Source organism: Myxocyprinus asiaticus, chromosome 20 (assembly GCF_019703515.2).
Source record: "Myxocyprinus asiaticus isolate MX2 ecotype Aquarium Trade chromosome 20, UBuf_Myxa_2, whole genome shotgun sequence".
Lineage (NCBI taxonomy): Eukaryota > Metazoa > Chordata > Actinopteri > Cypriniformes > Catostomidae > Myxocyprinus > Myxocyprinus asiaticus.
Window position 1 is genome coordinate 4,029,366 of NC_059363.1, and position 22,568 is coordinate 4,051,933.

The window sequence follows — 22,568 nt, forward strand, 5'->3', positions numbered from 1 at the left end:
AACTCAGTTCCTACATTTACAGTTTGGAGATTCCACCAGTAGGTGGTATTAATGTCCAAACTCTGAAAATATAGTGGAACATCAAATTATGTCTCTGACAATTCGATTTGTGTTAAACTATCTATAATTCATGGTTAATTTTTCAATTATAGATTTTTATTTAAATTGTATTTATGACATAATTTGTATTGGTATTTTTCCACCTGTTGTTGTAGAGTGATTTTTAAGAACTGCAAAAGGGGCCAATGGAAGAAGTTGGAGAGGGTAAAATGGTTGGATTTGATTTTTTTAGCCACTTCAATACTTTGATTATATTTTCACTTCGTTCGATGTATAATTTAAATTTAGAAATATTTTTGGTTTCCTTTGTGTTTCAATAAATTAATTACATTTTTCAAAATCGACCGGTAGAAGTGAAGTGCGTGCCGATACAATCACTGATAATACTAGCCATAATTTGGGTATCAGTAGATGAAAATGATAATTAATACTTACATTCTCTATAATTTAGATTAATTAATAATTCTCTTTCAACCATAAAGTCCATATTTCCATAGTCCACATTTCTACTCTTCTAATTCATTGCATACAGTCCATTTACACTACCAACTTCTTATGAATGTGCTGTCTTTGTTTGAACTTCACTGGTGCTTGACAGGGAATGGATCATATATTAGGACGCAAACGCTGCAATAACCGGAGAAGAACCTGGGAATAAAACTGCACTTGACCCAACCCATTAGCACTTTGCTAAAATACCAAAACTTCATGGCAATGCCTTTTGACTTTGCGCTTATGACCAACAGCATAGCACTGCGCTTAGCTCTTAAAATAGGGCCCTTAATGTTCACTACAATGTGAATGAAAACATTCTAAAATTAGAGAGATGTAGACATCAGTTTTCTGATTTTTTTTTCCCCAATATTTGTAAAGGCAATCACATTGTTGCAGGCTGGTCAGTTACTGTGGTATTTCAGATTTATTGGTTTTATTGGTCGTTTTAAGTGTCGGTCTGATGGCCCCTTCCTGTCTAAGTTGGCGGTTCTTGGCCAGAAACATGGTTAAACTTCAGATTCCGAGTAGATCTATGATTAATATCTATATGCTTATTCGATTTCAACCTAATTATGTGTGATAACCACGTCCATTGTGCACTTCAAACTTCACTCACATATTGCAATCCAAATAAGGGGATTTTTAAGAGAAGTTGTAGTGTGTTATGCAAGTGTAACAAATGAAGACGCATAGAAATAAATGACTGCGACATTAATGATTGTAAAATGAATGTTGGTGAACATTGGTGAAGGCGTTTACATAACCTTACACATTTTCGATTTAAGCATAATCGGTGCATTTATACGCACTTATTGTTGCCATTGACAGCATTCGTCTTTATCGAAGTGGGTGGTCTGATTTAAAGGAATATTTCAGGCTCAATACAAGTTGAGCTCAATCGACAGCATTTGTAGTATAATGCTGAATTTCAACTTGTCCCTCTTTTTCTTTTTTGGGTCACAGTGAGGCACTTAAAATGGAGGTGAATGGAATATTCCTTAAAGCAGACCAACCTGTTTACGCTTTGACATCAAATGCAAAAAATAATCTGATGATTTCAAATGTCACGTAAACACGGTTTTATTGAGTTGTCTGATTTTTTTAATAAGCTGATTTTTGGTAGTTATAAGTGTATTGGTATGCATGTCAACATGCTCTATATGTGTGCATATGGGGACCAACAACAGTTTCAATAAAATTCAAGCAAGCATTCCAAAATGGGCTCTAGGCTAGGGACATTTTACATTTTGTCCATTTGAGGCCAAAATAGAAATTGCTGTCCTATAGTGCAGAACTCTGTTGCTCTGTCATTTTCCCTCTGTATGAACTGACCTAGAGAATGTAAGGTGTTAGTACACCCTCTGTACTCGTCCCTTAACTCTCTTCTACATACAAGCACTGCCCCAACATTACAAATAAAATCCTTGCTGCTCTCATTTGGAGCTGTTAAATCCTTTCAAATTATGTTCAATTAGGTACTACTCAAATCTGCAAATGCAACCTGCTTAGAAATAATGTACATATGCAAATGAGCAAAGCCGTGTTACATTTCAAATGGGAAATACACAAAAGTTTTACTTCTAAAGCACCATACAGCCAACCACAAATTATGACTCACATCAAACAACATGGGTTTCCGCTAAAGCAAACAGTCGTGCAATCTGATAAGTGTGCTGTCATACTATATGCCCTAACACAGCCCTCGAGTGCAAAAGATTACAATGCAGGTAGAAGCAGACAGGCTTGTCAACGTTCCCTTCATCTGCTGACAATCGCTCCTGGGAACTGAACAGTGCCAACAAAGCAGTGCAGCCTCTCTCAATAGAGCAAAGGAGACAGAAGAGATATAAATGAAACAAGGATCACTAAACAGATGACAGAGAAGGTGTGAACTAGTCAGAGAGCGATCCAGAGGTTAGAAAGAAATGATCAAAGTTTAGACACTGCATTTTTGCAGTGCACAAGGTTGTATGTTAAACAAAACTGTCATAAGAGCATAAATAAGATTCTGTGTATCTGGCCAGGAACAGCTTGATTAGCTCATAAAAGGAGACTCAAATGTATGTAATAAAAACAAATAATTTATTAGCTAGATACGGAAAGTTTGTCAAGACAAACTTTGAATGTTGGCTCGCCCGAATGTTTAAAAAGCCTTGAGGATTGAAGATTATATAGGCCTTACAGTGACAGACAGACAGAAAAATAAATAACTGATATGAACTGCTATGTGGTTTTTCATGTGTTCTGGGTTGTTGTTAGGGAGTTGCTATGCAGCTGCTCCTGGGGCATTGCTAACATATAATGGGCAGCTGCAAGTCTGTTGATGTAAAGTTGCCAAGGTGTGCTGGGTGGATGCTGCTGTAGGCACCTGCTAGTGTGTACTGAATGATTGCTAGGCGGTTGCTAAAATGTTCGTGGGTGGTTGCTATGCGGTTACTTGGGTTTTCAAAATGGCTACAAGGGGGTTGCTATGCAGGTGCCAAAGTGTTCTAAGTGGTTGTTGGGGAGTGACTAAGCCTTTAATAATAATTACATTTGCTAATAAACATCCCTAAATAATTAAGGTGTTTTGAGTGGTTCCTAGGTTGTTGCTACATGGCTAATATGTTTGTTTTAAGACTGTTGCTCGGAAGTTGGGTCGAATTCAATGGAAAACTATGCGCCATGAAAGCGCCATGTTGTCCACCAGCAGGGGTTAAATTGGGATTTCAGAGGTGGGGGAACCCTAAAATTGGGTGATGTCGAGTGGATCTAAGAAAAGGGTGAGCAGCTGATTCCGTATTACGTGATTTCTATGAGAGACATGCCATGGTGCGATACAGAAGCGGAACGTGCATCTGGATGCGGGGGCACAAAGTCTCTTGCCACTCTCGAATATGCTGCCTCTACCAGCGTCCGCAACTGAACTTGAAATATTTTTGAACAAGCATACTCGCAAAACAGAGACAGAATGTGTCAAATGGATCAAACAAACTTTTTGGAATCGAAAGTGCCGGAACGCCATTTCGAACAGTTCCGGCCCAATTTAACCCCTTGCCGCCAGATGCATCCAGTGTGCAACCCTCTTTAAGTTACCCTACCGCTCACACTTTACCAAAGTTGTGTTGAGAAATACTGTATGTATGAAGAGACAAAGACTACTGTGCAACTAGTAGCCCTATTTATATCTGAAAGATATAGATTGATAAACATCTGGAACATTTTCTGATTATCGATGCGTGAAATGGAATCGATCCCAAGCCTATTGTTTAATTTGCTAGATGGTTGCTGAAATTTTATGGGTTGTTGCTTGGCAGTAACTTGCATGGTTATCACCAGGGTGTTCCTAGGAGGGTTGCTAGGGTGTTTCTATGTGGAGACTAATGTGTTTAAGTGGTTGCTAGGCAGTGACTTGACATTTAATAATACTTAAATATGCTAATAAACACCCCTAAATTATGAAGGTGTCCCGAGTGGTTGCTAGGTGGTCGCCAAGGAGATCTGAGTGGCTCTAGGGTGCCTAAAATGTTCTGGGTGGTTGCTAGGTTTTCAGCATGGTAGGGTTTCAAGGAGGGTTACTAGGCTGTTACTATGCAGATGACAATGTGTTCTGAGTGCTTTCTAGGCAGTTGCTTAGCATTTCATTATAATTAAATATGCTAATAAACATCCCCAAACAATTCTAATAATCAATTCTTTGTTTCCAATATATCTTCCTCTGTACACCTCTGATAACAAACAGACATGCACAGACAAACCACATTAATGACAAGCTCTCTGTGTAATTAAGAAAATATTTAAAACAACAAAGCTTTTTGACTCCACAGCTTTCAATCTCCCTCCCTGTCGAAGCAGGACATGAGCCATTAGAAGGTTTTAGATTGATATAGTCGAGATAGGATCTGTCCAAACAAGATTAAGAACAGTAATCAGACAGGCCCTGGGCGCCTTAAACAAACTCTGGAGAAGTCTAAAATGGCTGTTATTTAAAGAACTTGGAGTTGGATGCTGCCAACAGCAGCCTACAAGAGGAGTGGAGAGAAGATTATAGATCACAGGGCAATCAACATTTGAACAGCACTGATGATACTAAAAATACCACTAATGAATCTATCTATTCCATGCTAAGTTCTAATAAAAATTCTTAAGGAAATCTAAGGTGGCATTGGCTAAATAAGCATACAGAGAATCTTAAAGATGATTTCAGTTAAGCACACACTTCCTGCTCTCGATGAAGTCTGGGTGAAATTTCAATGTTGAATTCAATGTGTTTCAGGGCATGTGGTTGTAAGGGCATTGCTATAAGTGTTTTTGTTGTTTTTGTCTTTTTGGTCCAAGTCAAAAGAGCCCATGCCCAAGTCTACATGATATTCTGGTCTTGCTTGTAACTGCTTTAGGATTGTTTCGCCTGTTTTATCATCAGCCAGGTGAAACTGAAAGTCCAAATGCTTAAAAGGAAAAGCAGCATGATTATAGGTAGCATTCATGTCTGTATTACAAGCACCACAGGAGTTACATGCTGAAGTTTATTACTTAGGGTTAGGGGTTTGTTCAAATCCCATACATGTAAAGAATAGTAATCATAGCACGCACTATTAATAAAACAAAGCAAGGACAAATTGTGCCATTCATACACTAATTCTACAACCCTCAGAGCTTTCCATTAAGTCACAAGGTCCATTATTATCTTCATCATGGAAGTCTGGTGAAGAGTTTGTTGAGCAATCTACAGTAGGCTACATTTTACTTAACTGTATAATTAATTTAGTCCACTTTAAAAAAGCACAGAATTCGTTTGCAGTAACTCGTGAACTCTTTGGGTCTTCCAAGCTAAATCTGTAACCCATGCATGCAGAATGTTTTGGCACATGAACCCTCGTCACATGCTATTTAACCCTGTGAGAGCATCAGCTGACAGGTTAAAGTCCTTACAGCATTATACTGCACTCATCTTTAGCGAGACAGCAGCGTAAAAGTTGTATTTTCCAAACAAGGAGAGCAACTTCCTCATTTGGTACACCACAGTGGTTTGCGGTGCCTCTAGCCACACATGCAAAAAGAGAGTTTCCTCATTGCATTGTCAATGTAAAATGCCCCTCTGGCCAGTCTTTTTTGCACACTATGGGTTAAACACAAAAAAATCTGATTTCTTTTGTGGTTTAAACAAGTACATACCGTAAGCAAAACTATACAGGAAGCTTGAACATTTTGAAGCCAACATGTACATTTTTCTTAAACACTTATGCTGATAGTGGTTGGTTAAACTTTAACAAAATATTTGCTTTAACGTGCATGAAATATGTTATAACAATCAGTTTGTAATGCATACATTATTCATACATAAAACCTCAAAAATGTTTGCCTCTTATCGCTGTAATTTTGTAAAGCACTACCAAACAGCCAAGACTGTATACTGAAGAGCGCTAACATTTTATGGTACAGCCAAAGATCTTTAACTATTTAACAAAACAGCTCAAATGAAATACAATTACTCTGAATGTATTGAGTCCATCAATATACAGTCAACGATGAGGGTTTTAACATGCACACCAATATGCTGATAACTACCAAAAATCAGCTTATTTAAAAAATTTGACAACACAAGAAAACCTTGTTGTGGTGATGGGGGCGTGGCCGAGCGACGTCTGTGGAGAGCAAGGCCGAGAGAGTGAGCGCGGTAAGGGTTGGCACCTGTGGGAAATCACCTCTAAAAGCTGTTTTGTGTTTGCAGTGAGAGCGGAGAGTGATTTAAAGGTGCGATCCAGACCGGCGGAGGGAGAGAGGTGCATGAAGCTGACTGTGTGCTCATATGTTTTATGTTGTGCTGAAAAGCAGTTTACTGTCTTACACTGAAAAGTGGTAATATTAAAGTCTTATGTTGGAGTTTACACTCGGCTCCCGCTTCCTCAAAGATCCAAAGAGCAAAGATCCTGTCACACTTGTTTACATTACTTTTTAAATCATTGGATAATTCTCTGCCTTGGACGTTAAAACATAAACGGTTACGGTTATCCAGATTGGATAAACCATTATGAACAATGGTAAAGGTGTTTACATGGAACGCAAAATCGGGGTTCTGGGCAAAAATCTACGTGTACCGATCAGTTTTTGCTTAAACCGTTTATGACCTTATACCTAATAAAATGAAATCTTTAAAGGGATAGTTCACCCAAAAATGAAAATCCTCTCATCATTTACTCACCCTCATGCTATCCCAGATGTGTATGACTTTCTTTCTTCTGCAGAACACAAATTAAGATTTTTAGAAGAATATTTCAGCTCTGTAGGTCCATACAATGCAAGTGAATGGTGACCAGAACTCAGAAGGTCCACAATGCACATAAAGGCAGTATAAAGTAATCCATTCGACTCCAGTAGTTAAATCAGAAATGATCAGATGAGAAACCGATCAATATTTAGGTCCTTTTTTACTGAAAATCTACACTTTCACATTCACCCACCTACTGGTTGGGGCTGGTCAAAGGGAGACTCATAGTAAAAAAAAAGGACTTAAATATTGATCTGTTTCTCACCCACACCTATTATATCACTTCAGAAGACATGTATTTAACACCTTGAGTCGTATGGATTACCTTTATGCTGCCTTTATGTGTATATTGGACCCGCTGAGTTCTGGTCACCATTCACTTGCACTGTATGGACCAACAGATCTGAGATACTCTTCTAAAAATCTTTGTTTGTGTTCTGCAGAAGACAGAAAGTCACACACATCTGGGATGGCATGAGGGTGAGTAAATGAGGAGAGAATTTTCATTTTTGGGTGAACTATCCCTTTAAGGAATTTACATGATCAAACACGTTGTCGGCTTATTAAGCATAATTAGTTTAAGAACGTGCATGTAAATGCGCTCAATAAAACGAATACTACTCACTTTATCTCGTAATGCCCCAGTTATTTGATACTTTCACTCGCGGAGTAAACGGATCATGGCTGACTGTGAATAGTCCATTTCTTCACTGGCATTGGTAACTGAAAACGAATGAAAACTAAGTACAGCACAACATAAAAAAATAAAAAAAACATACTAAATGCACTTTTACGAAGAAAATCAAGGCTTTTGTATATGAAAGCACACAAACAGAGACACAAGTGACAGATCATGTAAAAATTATATGCATTTACTGTGGGTAAACACCTCAATGAGTTTTTGTCAGCTGAGCTGTGGCTGTGTTTCCCAATGCTGGGGGCAATGAGGCAAATCGATACATCCTGTCTTTTGATAAACAGCCCAATCGACTGAATGACAGTAGCCTATCTGCTCTCCTGTGCACATTAACACATCCAGGCAACAGCTGAACATGAGGAGTGGGCTGCTCAACTCCACTCTCCACAGTACTGACCTGGTGGGTGGCTTGTGAGTTTCTGAAAGGACAAATGCCATAGAAACAGTGAGGTAATTCATGATGCACTGCATGCCATTAAAAAAGCATAATGCCAATGCACCCCCACCGTCAAGATTAAAATCAGACAAGACCAGGCCAAGCAACCTTTGAAGTTGGTGTGGGCGGTACGGCCAAAATCTATTATCATGACATGAGTAACTTTACATCACGTTTAGATTCAATATGTTTAATGCAAGAAGTGAAACACAGTAGAATATAGTAAAAAAAAAGAATCAAGGCATGTTTCTCACACTGTTTTTCAGGAAGATAAAATGATATTTAATAATGTTCTTTTATATGCATTCAACAAACAAATAGCTGAATCAGAGTTTTGTATTGATTCACTGAATCAGATAGTTTGAACTGACTCACAGAAATGAATCATACCACCTCTAAGTGCCATTTTTGCCACTGAAATTCTAAATCAGAAACACTATTAAAACTGTAGTAATTAATGCAAAATGATGGTTCATTCACGTCATGTTGGAATTTTCGGGATTAAGAAACTCCCACTTGTAAAAGCATTTGCACCTTTGTAGAAAAAAATATTGTGAAATGATGGTTCGTTCAAGGCGGAATTATCATGATTGTGAGATTTTGACTTGTAAACAGCGTTTGCATCTTTACAGAACTCGCAACTGCAAGTTGTAAATTTGGAATTCTATGAAATCTCTGACTTTACAATCGAGACGCCATGTAAAAAGAACCAATATGACAGCGGCCACAAATATTGTTTGATATGCCATTTTATTATGCCATTGTTACCCAGAGTGCTTAAACTTTTTGCAAGAATATATAAAGGTCATGAATCATACCAACTCTAAACGCCATTTTGCCACTGAAATTCAAAATAAGAGATGCTATTCGCTGAATATTAAATATATATCGCCCAGCCCTAATGTGAACATGAGAACAGTCAGAATGTAAGCTGAATCTACTTGGCTGAGAATATGTCACTCTAACAGAAGAGCACAGCATGACCAGTGATGTTTCCAGCACGTGAGAGGTGGCACCCTGGCAGACAGTCAGCAACACCAATGATGATACGAGCTGCGCAACATATGGTGGCAGAACTGCTCATGCCACAGTAGAGATATCAATAATGAGTGCAGCTCCTCCCAGGATAAAGACACTGCTTCTATGAAATGAGGATGCTCATATACATGACTACATGAGAAACTGGTTACTTCTGTCTCGACCCAACCAATGACTAAGCAAAGAGTGTATTAAAGCACCAGTTCCAAAACAACTGCTCAAAAATGGTATGTTTTGCAAATTAGTTCTGAGCACTTTGATGCCATATACCATGCAAGTGTGTCAACTGAGAGATTTTGCTATAGTGTTAAACCAGTGGATATATTTGCATTGCGCAATTATAAAGAATTCAGCTGATGACAAGTCATAGCTGTAGATATATTGCCTATTTTACAGCGGCTGCAAAATGTGGCACATCCAATGAGAATTTAGAGTCATAATAATCTGTTTTATAATGTTGTTTGGCTGCTTTGTTTTTAAACTCAAGCATTACATAATGTACAGCTGTTTTTGCACTAATGCAAGCCATATGATTCTTTTGTTATTCTAATGTTATCTTTTGGTTTGCGTCCATCAAGTTAAAAATAAAAAGAGAAAATAATCAAATGAGATGAAAAGCCTTTCATTTGAAAAGTAGGCTATTTAAATCACTGGATTATACAATAATAGACATTACCACGTGGTTATTAAAGTATTAAAAGATTTTCCAGCAAAAATACGTACACTGTAACATGATATAGAATTATCCATGCCGTGAAATAAGATTTTGGTCATGACGCCTATCGCCTAATAGTCAAGCAATGGAGATGTATTAATTTGTACAGGCTAATTTTCCCAAAAGCTTGGCTTGCAAGGCTTTCTTTTAGTTTATCAAGCTGCATTAAGCCAGTAGCTCCTATGATGATTCTCTGGGGTGCGTATTCATATCTCCTGGGGGAACGGCAAGGCTCTTAGAAGCTGATTTGCAAGAGGATGTTATTACTTGTATTTTGCTACTTGCGCAACAAGACTTCCAATGAAGACAGGTGGGAGGACAGCCTTTGTTTAAATAAACACAAACAACACATCCGCATTTGACACTTATTTTTCCAAGTACGCTGGCTGGCTGTGTAGCCAGCCCTTCAAAATAAAAGGATACAGTCTCAAGGCTCCATTCTGTGTCCCAATAGCCAGAATTTTCTGTACAGGGTCGAAAGCCATAGAAGAAGGTTGGTAGGGAAAGCCATGTCGCAATGTCTGTAAAGCAGAACATGATTTGCATTAAAACCACAGACATGACTGGTTCACCTAAAGTGCATGCAACAAAAGAAAAGTGAATTTAGTTAGTGGTAAGGAAATAATGCTGCATTGGAAAATATACAGGATAGAAAACATTATTACATATTGTATATATGACTCATTGCTAAATAATCTTACAAAAATCTGAGTATAGAAAACTAAATGTTTTAAATAGAGTATGTCAACATATATAAGAGTAAATTGATAAATAAAAGCAAACAAATATTTACAATATATCAATAAATCATGTGCAAGAAAACAAAGATGTAAAAACAAATCATTAGAAGTTTGCATGGCCTCTCTCCTCTTACTATATTTTTACATTCATGCATTTGGCAGACGCTTTTATCCAAAGCGACTTACAGTGCCCTTATTACAGGGACAATCCCCCTGGAGAAACCTGGAGTTAAGTGCCTTGCTTAAGGACACAGTGGTGGTGGCTGTGGGGATTGAACCAGCAACCTTTTGCTTACCAGTTCAGTGCTTTAGTCCACTACGCCACCACCACTCCACTGGTCCTTATTACTGACTTAAGTATTGAGGTAGGGGGACGAGAGGTTCCAGTTAGGATTTAATTATATAGATATTAAAGCAGATTTTAAGGATGGGGTTCAGGCATTATAGTGGCAGCTCTGCTTAAAGGACCTTAAAATATTTATGTGGTGGTACCATGGTACAGTTATGGCAGGCCTATGAGGTAAAACCATTGCACTTTGGTATATAACATGGTACTAAAATATTGCCATATTCATGTACCGTGATACTTACATGGTACTCCATGTTACGTTAAAACAGTATACCATGGTATTACCATAAGACATGTAAAAAAAGACATGATATTCCCAAGGAACCATGGAAAAAAAAATTCATTCACACTAGGAAATGTGCCGCTTACTCTTAAATCCAAATCAAAATGCTAGTGACACTTTCACAGTACATTTAAGGCACAAGTATTTCTTGACAGACGAGATTTCCACACCTTTAGTTTGGACAGAAATTAGTCTGTCAGGCTAGCTCGTACTAATTTTAATCAGTCACCGTCTGGTTTCCTTTCGCTCTTTCAAAAAGTAATTTCCACTTCAAATTAATTTGTCTTAAAATAACCCCACCCGATGTGTCAACTGTCACCTCGGAAAGTGCAAAAAAGGAGTGGTTCATCTTGATAAATTAGCCCCGAGGTGATTATTCCATCTGTTGACTGTTAAAAACAGCTCAAAACCATTGACAGTTGACGAATTGAAGCCCTGTTCACACCGCCAGCGACAGACAGCAGCAAAGCGACACGATCTCTTTCAATGAGAGCAGAGCGACTTCCGGTGACACAAGGTGTGGGTGTGGCCAGCGACACGACAAAGTCAAAAAAAAGTTAAACTTCATGCAAATGATGAGCGACATACGGGAACGACAACCAATGGGAGAGAAAGCAGTGGAGCTCAAATCATCTCTCTCCTGTGATATACTGGTGTCGAGTGCAGTATCATTTGTCTGTAACCACATGCATGGATAAAATAAAAAAATGATGTGTGGAAAACCAAGTTAGCTACTGCTGGCATTCTGTGCAAGCTTAATTCATGCATTGATAGATCGCTTGTCTTGTTAATGATATGATGCAATGAGCACTGCTGCAGGTTATATAAAACACTCTCCCTTGCATGTTCGCTTAGAGACAAGAGAACTGATCAATTATCAAATCAGAATTCTATCTTAATATATATCTTGATATATTTCAATAACATTAGAGTGGCAGCTGTAGGAGTGCCCACTAGTGATTTCGCAATACAGGGATTAGCAACACCCGACAAAGTCGCTGGCTGTGTGAACAGGGCTTCAGGCTAGCTCGCTTTACCGTGAGAAATCCGACACATTTACGCAAATTGGTTCTTTCGAACAGTTCATTGCAATGAACCAGTTCAAAAATCGATTTTACTCACTTAGAACCTACAGTACATGGAATTTAAATATACAAAAATATTCATATTAATTTTATACGTCCATATGTTATACACATTTCATCTTTGTCCAGAACAGTATACTACCAGAGTTCATACAACTTCTGTCATATTGTTTCCACATTGTTCATAGTATGATAATATTCAATATGCGTAGAATATATTGTGTATTTCTATATATACTTTCACTTTTTATTTGTATTCTATTCTTCTTGTTGCTGTATTGTTTGTACACTGGAAGCTTCTGTCACCAAGACAAATTCCTTGTATGTGTAAGCATACTTGGCAATAAAGCTCATTCTGATTCATTAACTTGAAAAGAAAAAACCTTGAGTGTTGACTATCCATTGACAAATCCATTGGTATATTTTGGAACTGACACAAGGGAATGTTCATCAGCCAAGCGAACACAGTTATCAGCCGATACCGATATATCGGTCTATCACTAGTTACTACATTATAAAAAAATTTAAAAATTACAAACGTTTTCAGGACATTCCTATCCACAGTTTTCCTGACCAACCACTGGGCGTCACCATGATGATTCTAATTGCCTGTTTTGTATTTCTGGTCTCGAGACGCCAAGTAAAAACTGCCAAAATGAGCGATCCAGAGGAGAGCAACAACCATTTTAGTGTCATTTGGTGTAAAAATTAATTTCAGGCTCAACTTGTGCCGCTGTTGGCTGTCATAACAGCTTTAACAACAAAAAAGTATGATATCAATGTAACTAACCTCTGAGCATCGCTTCATGTCATCTACACACTCAGGTGAGGCACTGTCTATAAAAAATATTCATCTCGACTCTGTCAAGTATCGGCATGTTTTTTGACAAATTTTACAAATGTAATACCTTAAACATTATACGCTAATGCGAGTGAAAACACTGGAGACCGGTAATTGAAAACAGTCGAATCGTGGAACCAATGGTGTAGATTTGGTTTGAACATTGTGGGGGGGCCAAATGTGGGTCCGGTGGGGGGTTTCATTACAACACATTACACAATGTAAAATAAGAGTTCAAATTAATGTATCATTTCAAACATTCAAAAAAAGCATTAATAATTTCAAAAAAATTACAATTATTACCTGCTCATCTCAAATGCCTGCTTTCCTCAACATGAAAAACAATGGATCATTTCTATGGACGCTTTTAACATCTTCACTGACTCCACATATGACTCGTGATATATTTCAAGTTTTCTAAATCCATACGAACGTTTTGTGTGGGTAACACACCAACAGACTGAAATTGCATGTTGTCACCACTGACTGTCTTGTAAGTTTTACTCCTGCAGGGGGCACTTGACGCTCTGAAAACCGAATCCTCCATGCATCTGCATTTAAATTTAAGAACGCTGTATATAGGGGGCCTGGGTAGCTCGGCAAGTAAAGACGCTGATTACCACACCTGGAGTCGCAAGTTCGAATCCAGGGCGTGCTTAGTGACTTCTGTCAGGCTTCCTAAACAACCAATTGGCCCGGTTGCTAGGGAGGGTAGAGTCACATGGGGTAACCTCCTGTGGTCGCTATAATGTGGTTCTCGCTCTCGGTGGGGCACGTGGTGAGTTGTGCGTGGATGCCGTGGAGAATAGAGTGAAGCCTCCACACGCGCTAGGTCTCTGCAGTAACGCTCAACAAGCCACGTGATAAAATGCGCAGATTGACTGTCTCAGACGCAACTGGGATTCGTCCTCACGGATTGAGGCGAGTCGTTTGAACTTTATGAACGTTCACAGAACTTTTAAATAACGTTCTCATATTCTAATGAGAACGTTAGGAAAACGTTCTTAGAACATAACATTTTCCGAATATAGCCTCGGTTCAGAACAGTTGAGTTGTGACACGATCAGAACGAGTCAGTCCGATATTAGTAAAAGAATCGTTTCAGGTTTAGAGAACCGGCTAAACAATTCTTTGAAATGATCCTACTCAAAAGAACGATTCGTTTACAAATCGACCCGCCACTCACTTCAACCCTCAACCCCCCTTTTCTAAGATGACAGTAAGTAATCCCACCTTGCAGAGCTGGAAGTGCTCTGACTGCAGGGTCTCCGGAATGATGTCGTTCTCCCTGTTCCCCGTTTGAGGGGACGAGGCGGAGGAGGACACCGCAGTCAAGCCGTCCAACACCTTCCTGATATTAAACTTCTTCATATCGCCACCAGCAAATGCGGAATCCAATGGCAAATCTGCATAAACAGAAGGTGGCAACACAAGCGCACTGTTGTTGTATTTATCCTGATATCTCACATGTCAGTCAATGTTGTCATCCCGTCTTCATGCCCAAGTGAATGTAATAATCCCACGGTCATCTTCTAAACGCGGACGGCAGGTCGAATGTCACTTCTTTTTCATTTTAATCGCGGCACAGACAGCGTAATCCAGTTAGATCTGGCCAATCTCGCGGTGTACTCTTCTATTCTCCCCACAGCTAACCAACACGGAAACGCAGAGCTCTGCAACAAGGCTGCAATCAACGCGACGCGTCTGCGCTGTCGAGGCGACACCCGGATGTGCAGAAGAGAGACGCTGCTGCGGCGCACTGATTCGGGATCAGCCGCGCTTGAGCACTAACAGGAATAATCTATAATGTAACCTTCAAGACAGTCAACAGCAGCGACAACAGATCATTATTATGATGACGATAATCAGGACCATGAAGATGCCAAAATACAGTAACTACTGACATGCTTTTAATTGTTTTATTTTTAATACACATATTAATAATAATAATAATAATAATAATAATAATAATAATAGTAATAATAATACATTTACAGGCCTATTTGTTGCTTTTATTGTTATTACCAGCTATTTTTATTATTATATCCTGACATTTCTATAAAAAAATAAATAAATAAATAAATAAATAAAAATAGTTCAACCTTGTGGTTAAAGTGTACATTAGTTATATAGTTGACTGATCAAAACTACTGAAATGCCAAATATAATAATTGACGTTCTTTCCTTAGTATTTTAATACACTCATTAATAACAACAATAATAGTACTATTACATATACACTCAAAAAATATCTCAGTCTATTTTTAAGATTTACACATATCAATTGTAGCCTATGACACATTTCCAACAAACTTAATTTAGTTATTTTCACATAATTATTTTAATTAAACTAAAGTTTCATTCATTTTAGAAAATTTGAAAGATTAGGCCTACTCAGTTCAGTTTTATGGAAATGTGAAATGCGTAAAACTTTAACTATTTTTTGAGTGTAGTTTTGTTGCTGTTATTATTATCACTAGCTATTGTTATTTTTATAACCTGACATTTCTGAAAAATATTCTTGAGTACACAGAACAATTTGGTGAAAATTTACCTTTATTATATACACGTAACATTTGAATTTTGTAACAAATTTCCATCAAATTGAATTGAGCTGTCTTTAACATGATTAAATTAATAAAACTACAATATTTTTAGTTATTAATTTAATTTTGTTAAAGATTACACATTTCAATTTAATGGAAATTTGTTATGAAATTGAAATGCGTAAATCTTAAAAATAGGCCTAAATATATTTTTTTTATTTTTTATGGTGCTTTACTGAAAACCTTATAGAAGCTTAGATATTATTTTATTTTATCATAAATAAATGCAGACACTTATTCAACACCTAATACACAAAACTGCAACAAAACATGCTGTGAATACAACACAATACTATTTTATTTCTATAGCACATTCAAAAACAACTTAAGTTGACCAAAGTGCTTTCGAAATATTTAAGAAATATATATAAGATATAAAAAAACATCCATCAACATACATAATTTAAAAGACTCATTAACACCATTGTCGTTGCTCAGCTTCAAAAGCCAAATTTAAAAAATAAGGTATTGAGATGAGATTTAAAATTCAAAACCATTAGAAAAGTAATTTATAAAAACTTTTTAATTAACTCAGAAATAACCTATAGCTGGTACCAGGTCTCTCTCTCTCTCTCTCTCTCTCTCTCTCTCTCTCTCAGAGAAGAGCGATAACAGTGCTCATCTGGGACGCCTCAGTCTAGGTATAAAATATTCTCCATGAAGCCTCTGACTGACACATTTGTCCCTTCCCCGCTTTAATGTCTCTTTCTGGATGCTAAGTAACACAACCTCCTCCAGGGTCTCCATTCAGTGTGCCTCTAGGGTTTACTGATGTATATTTCAATCCATAGATGATTTTGCATGCAGTATAACAAAATACTAAATAATTCTATAAACACATGACATGAATTGCTCATCTATGAATAATAATAAGGCATTGATTACAGCATACAGTTTGAGTGATATTCTATTGCAATACTTAGAATGTGGTTATTTTATGTGTTACGATAATAATATTTTTAAAAATAGTTTTAAGTTGTCAATATAATGAAACTGATTAATATATACTGGTAAGAATCATGAAAAGGCAATAGTCTCTTGAGAATATATTTTGCTTTTTACTCATTTAGATAATCAGCATATGTTCCATTTTAGTACATTACAATGGATTCAAATATACTGTAAGTTGTGTATTGACTGCTTCATCACAATAACATCATAATGTTTTAAATTGGAAATATATATATATATATTTAAATCATATTCACCAATGCTGCTTTATTTTGGCCAAAAGACAAACCTGTTTAACTTAAGAAACCTGAGAAACTACAGTTTTAATTCACTTGAAAGCACTAAATGTAGAAGATTATATGTGGCCACTAGATGGCATCACAATCATTCTCAGATTACCAAATAAGCGTTGTCATGGATGAGGTAGTGACTGGTTTCTTCGGCCACATTTGACGCTCTGACCTTTAAAAAAAAAACAACAACATTATGCATTGTTGCCGTCTTTAAAGGAATAGTTCACCCAAAAAATGAAAATTCTCTCGTCATTTACTCACCCTCATGCCATCCCAGATGTGTATGACTTTCTTTCATCTGCTGAATACATATGAAGATTTTTAGAAGAATTTCTCAGCTGTTTTGGTCCATATAATGCAAGTGAATGGGTGCCAGAATTTTGAAGCTACAAAAATCACACAGGTCAGCATAAAAGTCATCCATAAGTCTCCAGTGGTTAAATCAATATCTTCTGAAGCGATATAATAGGTGTGGGTGAGAAACAGATCTCTTTCACATTCTTATTCTTGTGTTTTTGGTGATTCACATTCTTCATACATATCACCCCCTACTGGGCAGGGAGAAGAATTTCAAGCAAATAAGGACTTAAATATTGATCTGTTTCTCACCCACACCTATAATATCACTTCTGAAAATATGAATTTAACCACTGGAGACTTATGGATTACTTTTATGCTGCCTTTATGTGCTTTTTGGAGTGTCAAAATTTTGGCACCCATTTACTTGCATTGTGTGGACCTACAAAACTGAAATATTCTTCTAAAAATCTTCATTTGTGTTCAGCAGAAGAAAAAAAGTCATACACATCTGGGATGGCATGAGGGTGAGTAAATCATGAGAGAATTTTCATTTTTGGGTGAACTATCCCTTTAACTCTTCTGAATGACAACAGTGAGGATGAGTTGGGCTTTAGTGACAGTGAAAATAATCTGCAATGTCGAAGAACGTGAATCCCCCCTTAAAAAAAACAACAAAAACAATTAAATGGTAAAAATATTAAATAGTTAGAACTTAATGATTATATAATGACTTATATCAAATGATATCACATCATATTTAGCTGTTTGGGTACAAAAACAATAACAAAAAAAATTATTACAAATTATATGATCATCAATATCATAACAATTTAAGTATAGTTAATATCTGAATAACTGAATATCATGCTTTAATGACAGCATACACTCGAGCTGGCATGAACTTCACAAGTTTGTGCAAAACCTGATGATCATGTTATCCAGCATGATTTGAGAATGTTCCTAAGAGCATCTTGTGTGCTTTAATGAAAGCAAGGAAATCTGATCTTTTGAACCTATTGAAGGAGTTAACAACAATCATCCACACATTTCTTCATTTTACCTCATAACTTTTCTTTGTTTAACATTTATCCAAAATCCTAAACTTTTGTTGAAGATGGTTTCAGCAAGTGTAATTTTGAATGCTTGCAGTTCCTTATATGGTTTGTGTCATTCAATAATCCAGGCATTTGCATTGCTCTTAAAATAAGGGTCTCTTCATTTACACTGCAAACTGTCTTCTGTCCAGCATCCCTCCTGCTTGCGTGATTCTCAGGCTCCCTACATCAGTAGAGTCATCATCCGCTTCTTTATGAGAGCCATCTGCTCTCACACATGGAGCTTTCGCTTTACATAACAAGACACAAGGCAGAGAGAAGCGCTTGCCGCTCAGATGCAGCCCTTTTAACCTCCAGGTTTCACTTTGAGGTTATTGCTTTGTTTGATTGGCAGGTCAGCAAGAAAACATGTAATACTTAATAAGTTTGCTCTTTTGGATGCAGCAGTGCAACCCAAGCTGCATAGAGACCTTTGCCTGACTTTTGAGGATAATTTCCTCTAAAATCATTTGGATTAGGGCGTAGTGAACCCTAAATGTGATTAAACACTGATTAATAAAATGTGTTACATTTTTTATATGGATTAAAAAAAAGTGCAGCATAGAGAATGTCAGGTATCCACAACTACATGGAAAATTATTAAATGAATGAATGATGATGGACTAGGTGGCAGTATTGTGCTTTAAAAGGATTAGTTCAACCAGCAATAAAAATTCTGTAATCATTTACTCACTCTTATGTCTCTCCAAACCCATATAACTTTCTTTGGTAGAACAGAAAAAGAAACAATAAGCAGTTTGCGTTGCTAATTTCAGAACGACAAAAGCCCACAGTAGGCTTGCCAACATTTTACCATGCAAATACAGGACACATTTTAAGATCTCCAGTATGGGACGTTTTGCTGTCTCCCCCTTGAGCATTTAGTGGCTTTAATATGGGACACAATGTCTTCAGTACGGGTTGTTTTGCCAAGTATCGCCATCCAAACACGGACTGCCAAGCTCCAGGATAAAAAAAAAAAACATCATGAAAGTATCATAAAAGTGGCCATATGACTTGCACGCTATATTACAAAAGGAACAAACCGAAATTACCGAAACTATTCCTCTCCGAGTGCGACATAGCTCTCAAATCTCATTCCCATCATATCAGAAATCTGATTTACTATCAATTTTGCACCCTAAGCCAATCGTTCAATACTGCATAACATTTATTGCTAAAATAGTTCTGAGACCAACAGAGGGTTCTGCCCATACACCTTTGAAAACTTTCCATCACAGAAGATCAAAGTGAGAATTCTGATGTTTTTGGGACATACTGTACACGGTAAAACCTAATGTTGTCATTACTGGAAAAATCAAGTTGTCTTAATTAAACATTACTTGAAATGTTAAGTTGTGGGCTCATAACTCTAATATCTATGTTTCTATATATTGTTAAAAGTTATGAACTTATTTATTTAAAAAATCTGTACATTATACACATTTTATGTAGTATAATTTATGTTGTTTTGTTGCAAATAGTTGTTTCATGTGATGTCACCATTAGGGTGATCTCTGTCCCCTTTGGTCAAGTTGGACCCTGTTAAAGGAATAGTTCACCCAAAAACTAAAATTCTCTAATCATTTACTCACCCTCATGCCATCCCAGATGTGTATGACTTTCTTTCATCTGCTGAACTCAAATGAAGATTTTTAGAAGAATATCTCAGCTCTTTTGGTCCATACAATGCAAGTGAATGGGTGCCAAAATTTTGAAGCTCCAAAAATCACACAAATCAGCAATAAAGTAATCCATATGACTCCAGTGGTTAAATCCACATTTTCACAAGTGATATGATAAGTGTGGGTGAGAAACAGAACAATATCTTAGTCCTTGTTTACTATAAATCCTGACCCTGCTCAGCCAATCTCCACTATAATTTTCAATTTCACATTCTTCTTCTTGTGTTTTTGGTGATTCACATTCTTCATGCATATCGCCCCCTACTGGGCAGGGAGAAGAATTTCAAGCAAATGAGGACTTAAATATTGATCTGTTTCTCGCCCACACCTATAATATCGATTCAGAAGACATGGATTAAACCACTGAAGTCACATTGATTACTTTTATGATGACTTTGTGCTTTTTGGAGCATCAGCATTCTGGCACCCATTCACTTGCATTAATAATTTGTGTTCAGCAGATGAAAGAAAGTCACACACATCTGGGATGGCATGAGGGTGAGTAAATGATGAGAGAATTTTCATTTTGGGTGAACTATCCCTTTAACTCTATTTAAGTTCACCTTGTGCCTGTGCTACTGAAGTACAGGTATATATGAATTTCTGTGGAGAAATAAATGTTTTGATTGACCTAGAATAGGTTATAATCTTTTTTTAGTTGAGCTGTGTCATGTGATCTAAATTTGAATCATTTCAGCTAAAGTTATTATTTAATATTTAAATAGCAAATCTGAATTCAGTCTACTTGCATCTAGTTACCGTAACTTAAATAGTTAAGCGAACTTAATTACACACGTTTTGAGGTGCCATTATTTCATTCAGTTGACAGAACGAGTTTACTCAGTCAATTGAGTAGAGTCAACATATTTGGGTTTTAAGTATAAATGTTGTCTGTAACTTATTTGTACCCTTATTATCCAAGGATTTCCCACAAACTCTCCTTTACTCACCTCTGAAAGTAGGGCTGAGGTACTGTATATAGGACACATACTGTTACTAAGAGATGGTTTAATGGTTTTCCTCTAAGCAAAATACTGTATAGCCACTTCAAATGAAACAAACACAGTTAAGTGGAGCTACAGTATCATGTCAGGAAATTGCAAGCAGTATGAATCAGTCAGATTTCACATACAGAGTATACTGTATAGTTCCTAAAAGGGTTATGTACCAAAGTACAAAGTAATCACAATAAAAAGACTCAGTCTTCATCAGGAGAGAAAAATTCACTTTGCATTATTTGTAAACAACCGCACTGTTGAGGGGCTCAAATAAGTGGTATGTAGAACAGATCCCCAGACGCACACCAAGGACGCTACAAAGTAAAACTACGGGACAGTGCGGAACAGATGGGAGAGTAAAAATATCTGCCCTCTTATACACACCATGTCAGCAGAATCCTGCCTCCAGGCTCGGCTTTTGCATGAAGAATCACATGGAGTCCACCACTGAAATCAGTGAGACCAGAGTGAGACCACCACAGTCCCATATCAAATCATTTAGAAATTAATCAGCACGTAATCAACAGACAGCTGAAGAGATCTCAGCACAAACATGTTTAATTTGACAGTATACTGGGGTGCATGTGGTAAGGAGTGCCGTCACATCCAGTAGGTATATTATCAGTTAATAATACATATATACTGTCATAAACTGTTAAACATAAAGTCACTAAAATGTAGATTTTTTTTTTTTTTTTTTTTTTTACAGTAAAGTTCTGGCTATTTTCTTTTTTACCATAAATTTAACCCCCAAAATACAGAATTTGCATACTTTTAAAAAACTGACATGATTTGTTCATGATTTTTCTGCTATTTTATTAATAATTCTCTTTCTGCTTCATTTATAAATGACGGGTTCGAGTGACAAACAGGATGAGTCTGTCATCTTCATAAGCTGTGAATGCACCACAATTTCATACACTATGACATAACAGTGCCTTCTTGTATGGTCTCAATACTAACAGGCACAACTACCAGAGAAAGTGAATTTTGTCCACCTGTCTGCAAATGCAAACAGATGGATAGTGCTTACGACTTAGTGGGGAACATTTCTTGCACGATCCCTTGGGGAACACATTGCACAGATCAACACACTCTCCACAAAACCATCAGACCTGTACTACATAACACAGAGGTGTGTATGAGCTAATAAACATTTGAAAATGTGCTCAAAACTACTCTTCCATACGTAGAAACCTGAATATGCTGGCAGCTGGTGCCTAGCAGTTAGTTTAGACTGGTGTGGAAGATTTAACTCAGAATTGTTTGCTCAATATAGTTCTCAGGGGGAAGTATCAGAATGCTGGAGTTCTTATAACATTACAAATGCATGCCAAAACTGGGTCAAGCTGGGAGCTGCTGCCTATTTCTGCAAGATCAACCATTGTGTATGGAAGCTGTGCTTCATGTTGATGGGTTTGATAATTCTGGTGATCTGGATTATGTTTTGTATAAGGTGTATTTCACTTGTACATGTCACATATGTGTGGACAATAAATTAGATACCGTAAAATAGGGCAGGAACATTGGCCTATATTAGTTTCCACTTTCTTGGTTTAATCTTACATCTAAATTTCTGAAAATTATGATAACTGAAATGGTAATTTGACACTATGTCATTGAATTGTGGAATAAAAATGCAAGCATCTAGCAGT

The 22,568-nt window shown here is 37.1% G+C and overlaps 1 protein-coding gene across 5 annotated transcripts in view; it reads right to left on the minus strand.

Annotated features, from left to right (window-relative positions):
• Positions 1-14,673, minus strand: part of stxbp5b (syntaxin binding protein 5b (tomosyn)) — a 57,492-nt gene extending 42,819 nt beyond the window's left edge. For 3 of the 5 annotated variants that reach the window (XM_051645821.1, XM_051645820.1, XM_051645819.1), the window contains exons 1-2: positions 14,220-14,672; positions 10,112-10,209 (exon numbers count right to left, since the gene is read on the minus strand). In XM_051645821.1, coding sequence (XP_051501781.1) covers positions 10,112-10,209; positions 14,220-14,357 — 236 coding nt within the window. In that variant the 5' untranslated portion in view covers positions 14,358-14,672. Of the gene's footprint in view, positions 1-10,111; positions 10,210-14,219 lie in introns of all 5 variants that reach the window. The other 2 variants (XM_051645823.1, XM_051645822.1) reach the window with 2 other exon arrangements.
• Positions 14,674-22,568: the final 7,895 nt, after the last annotated feature.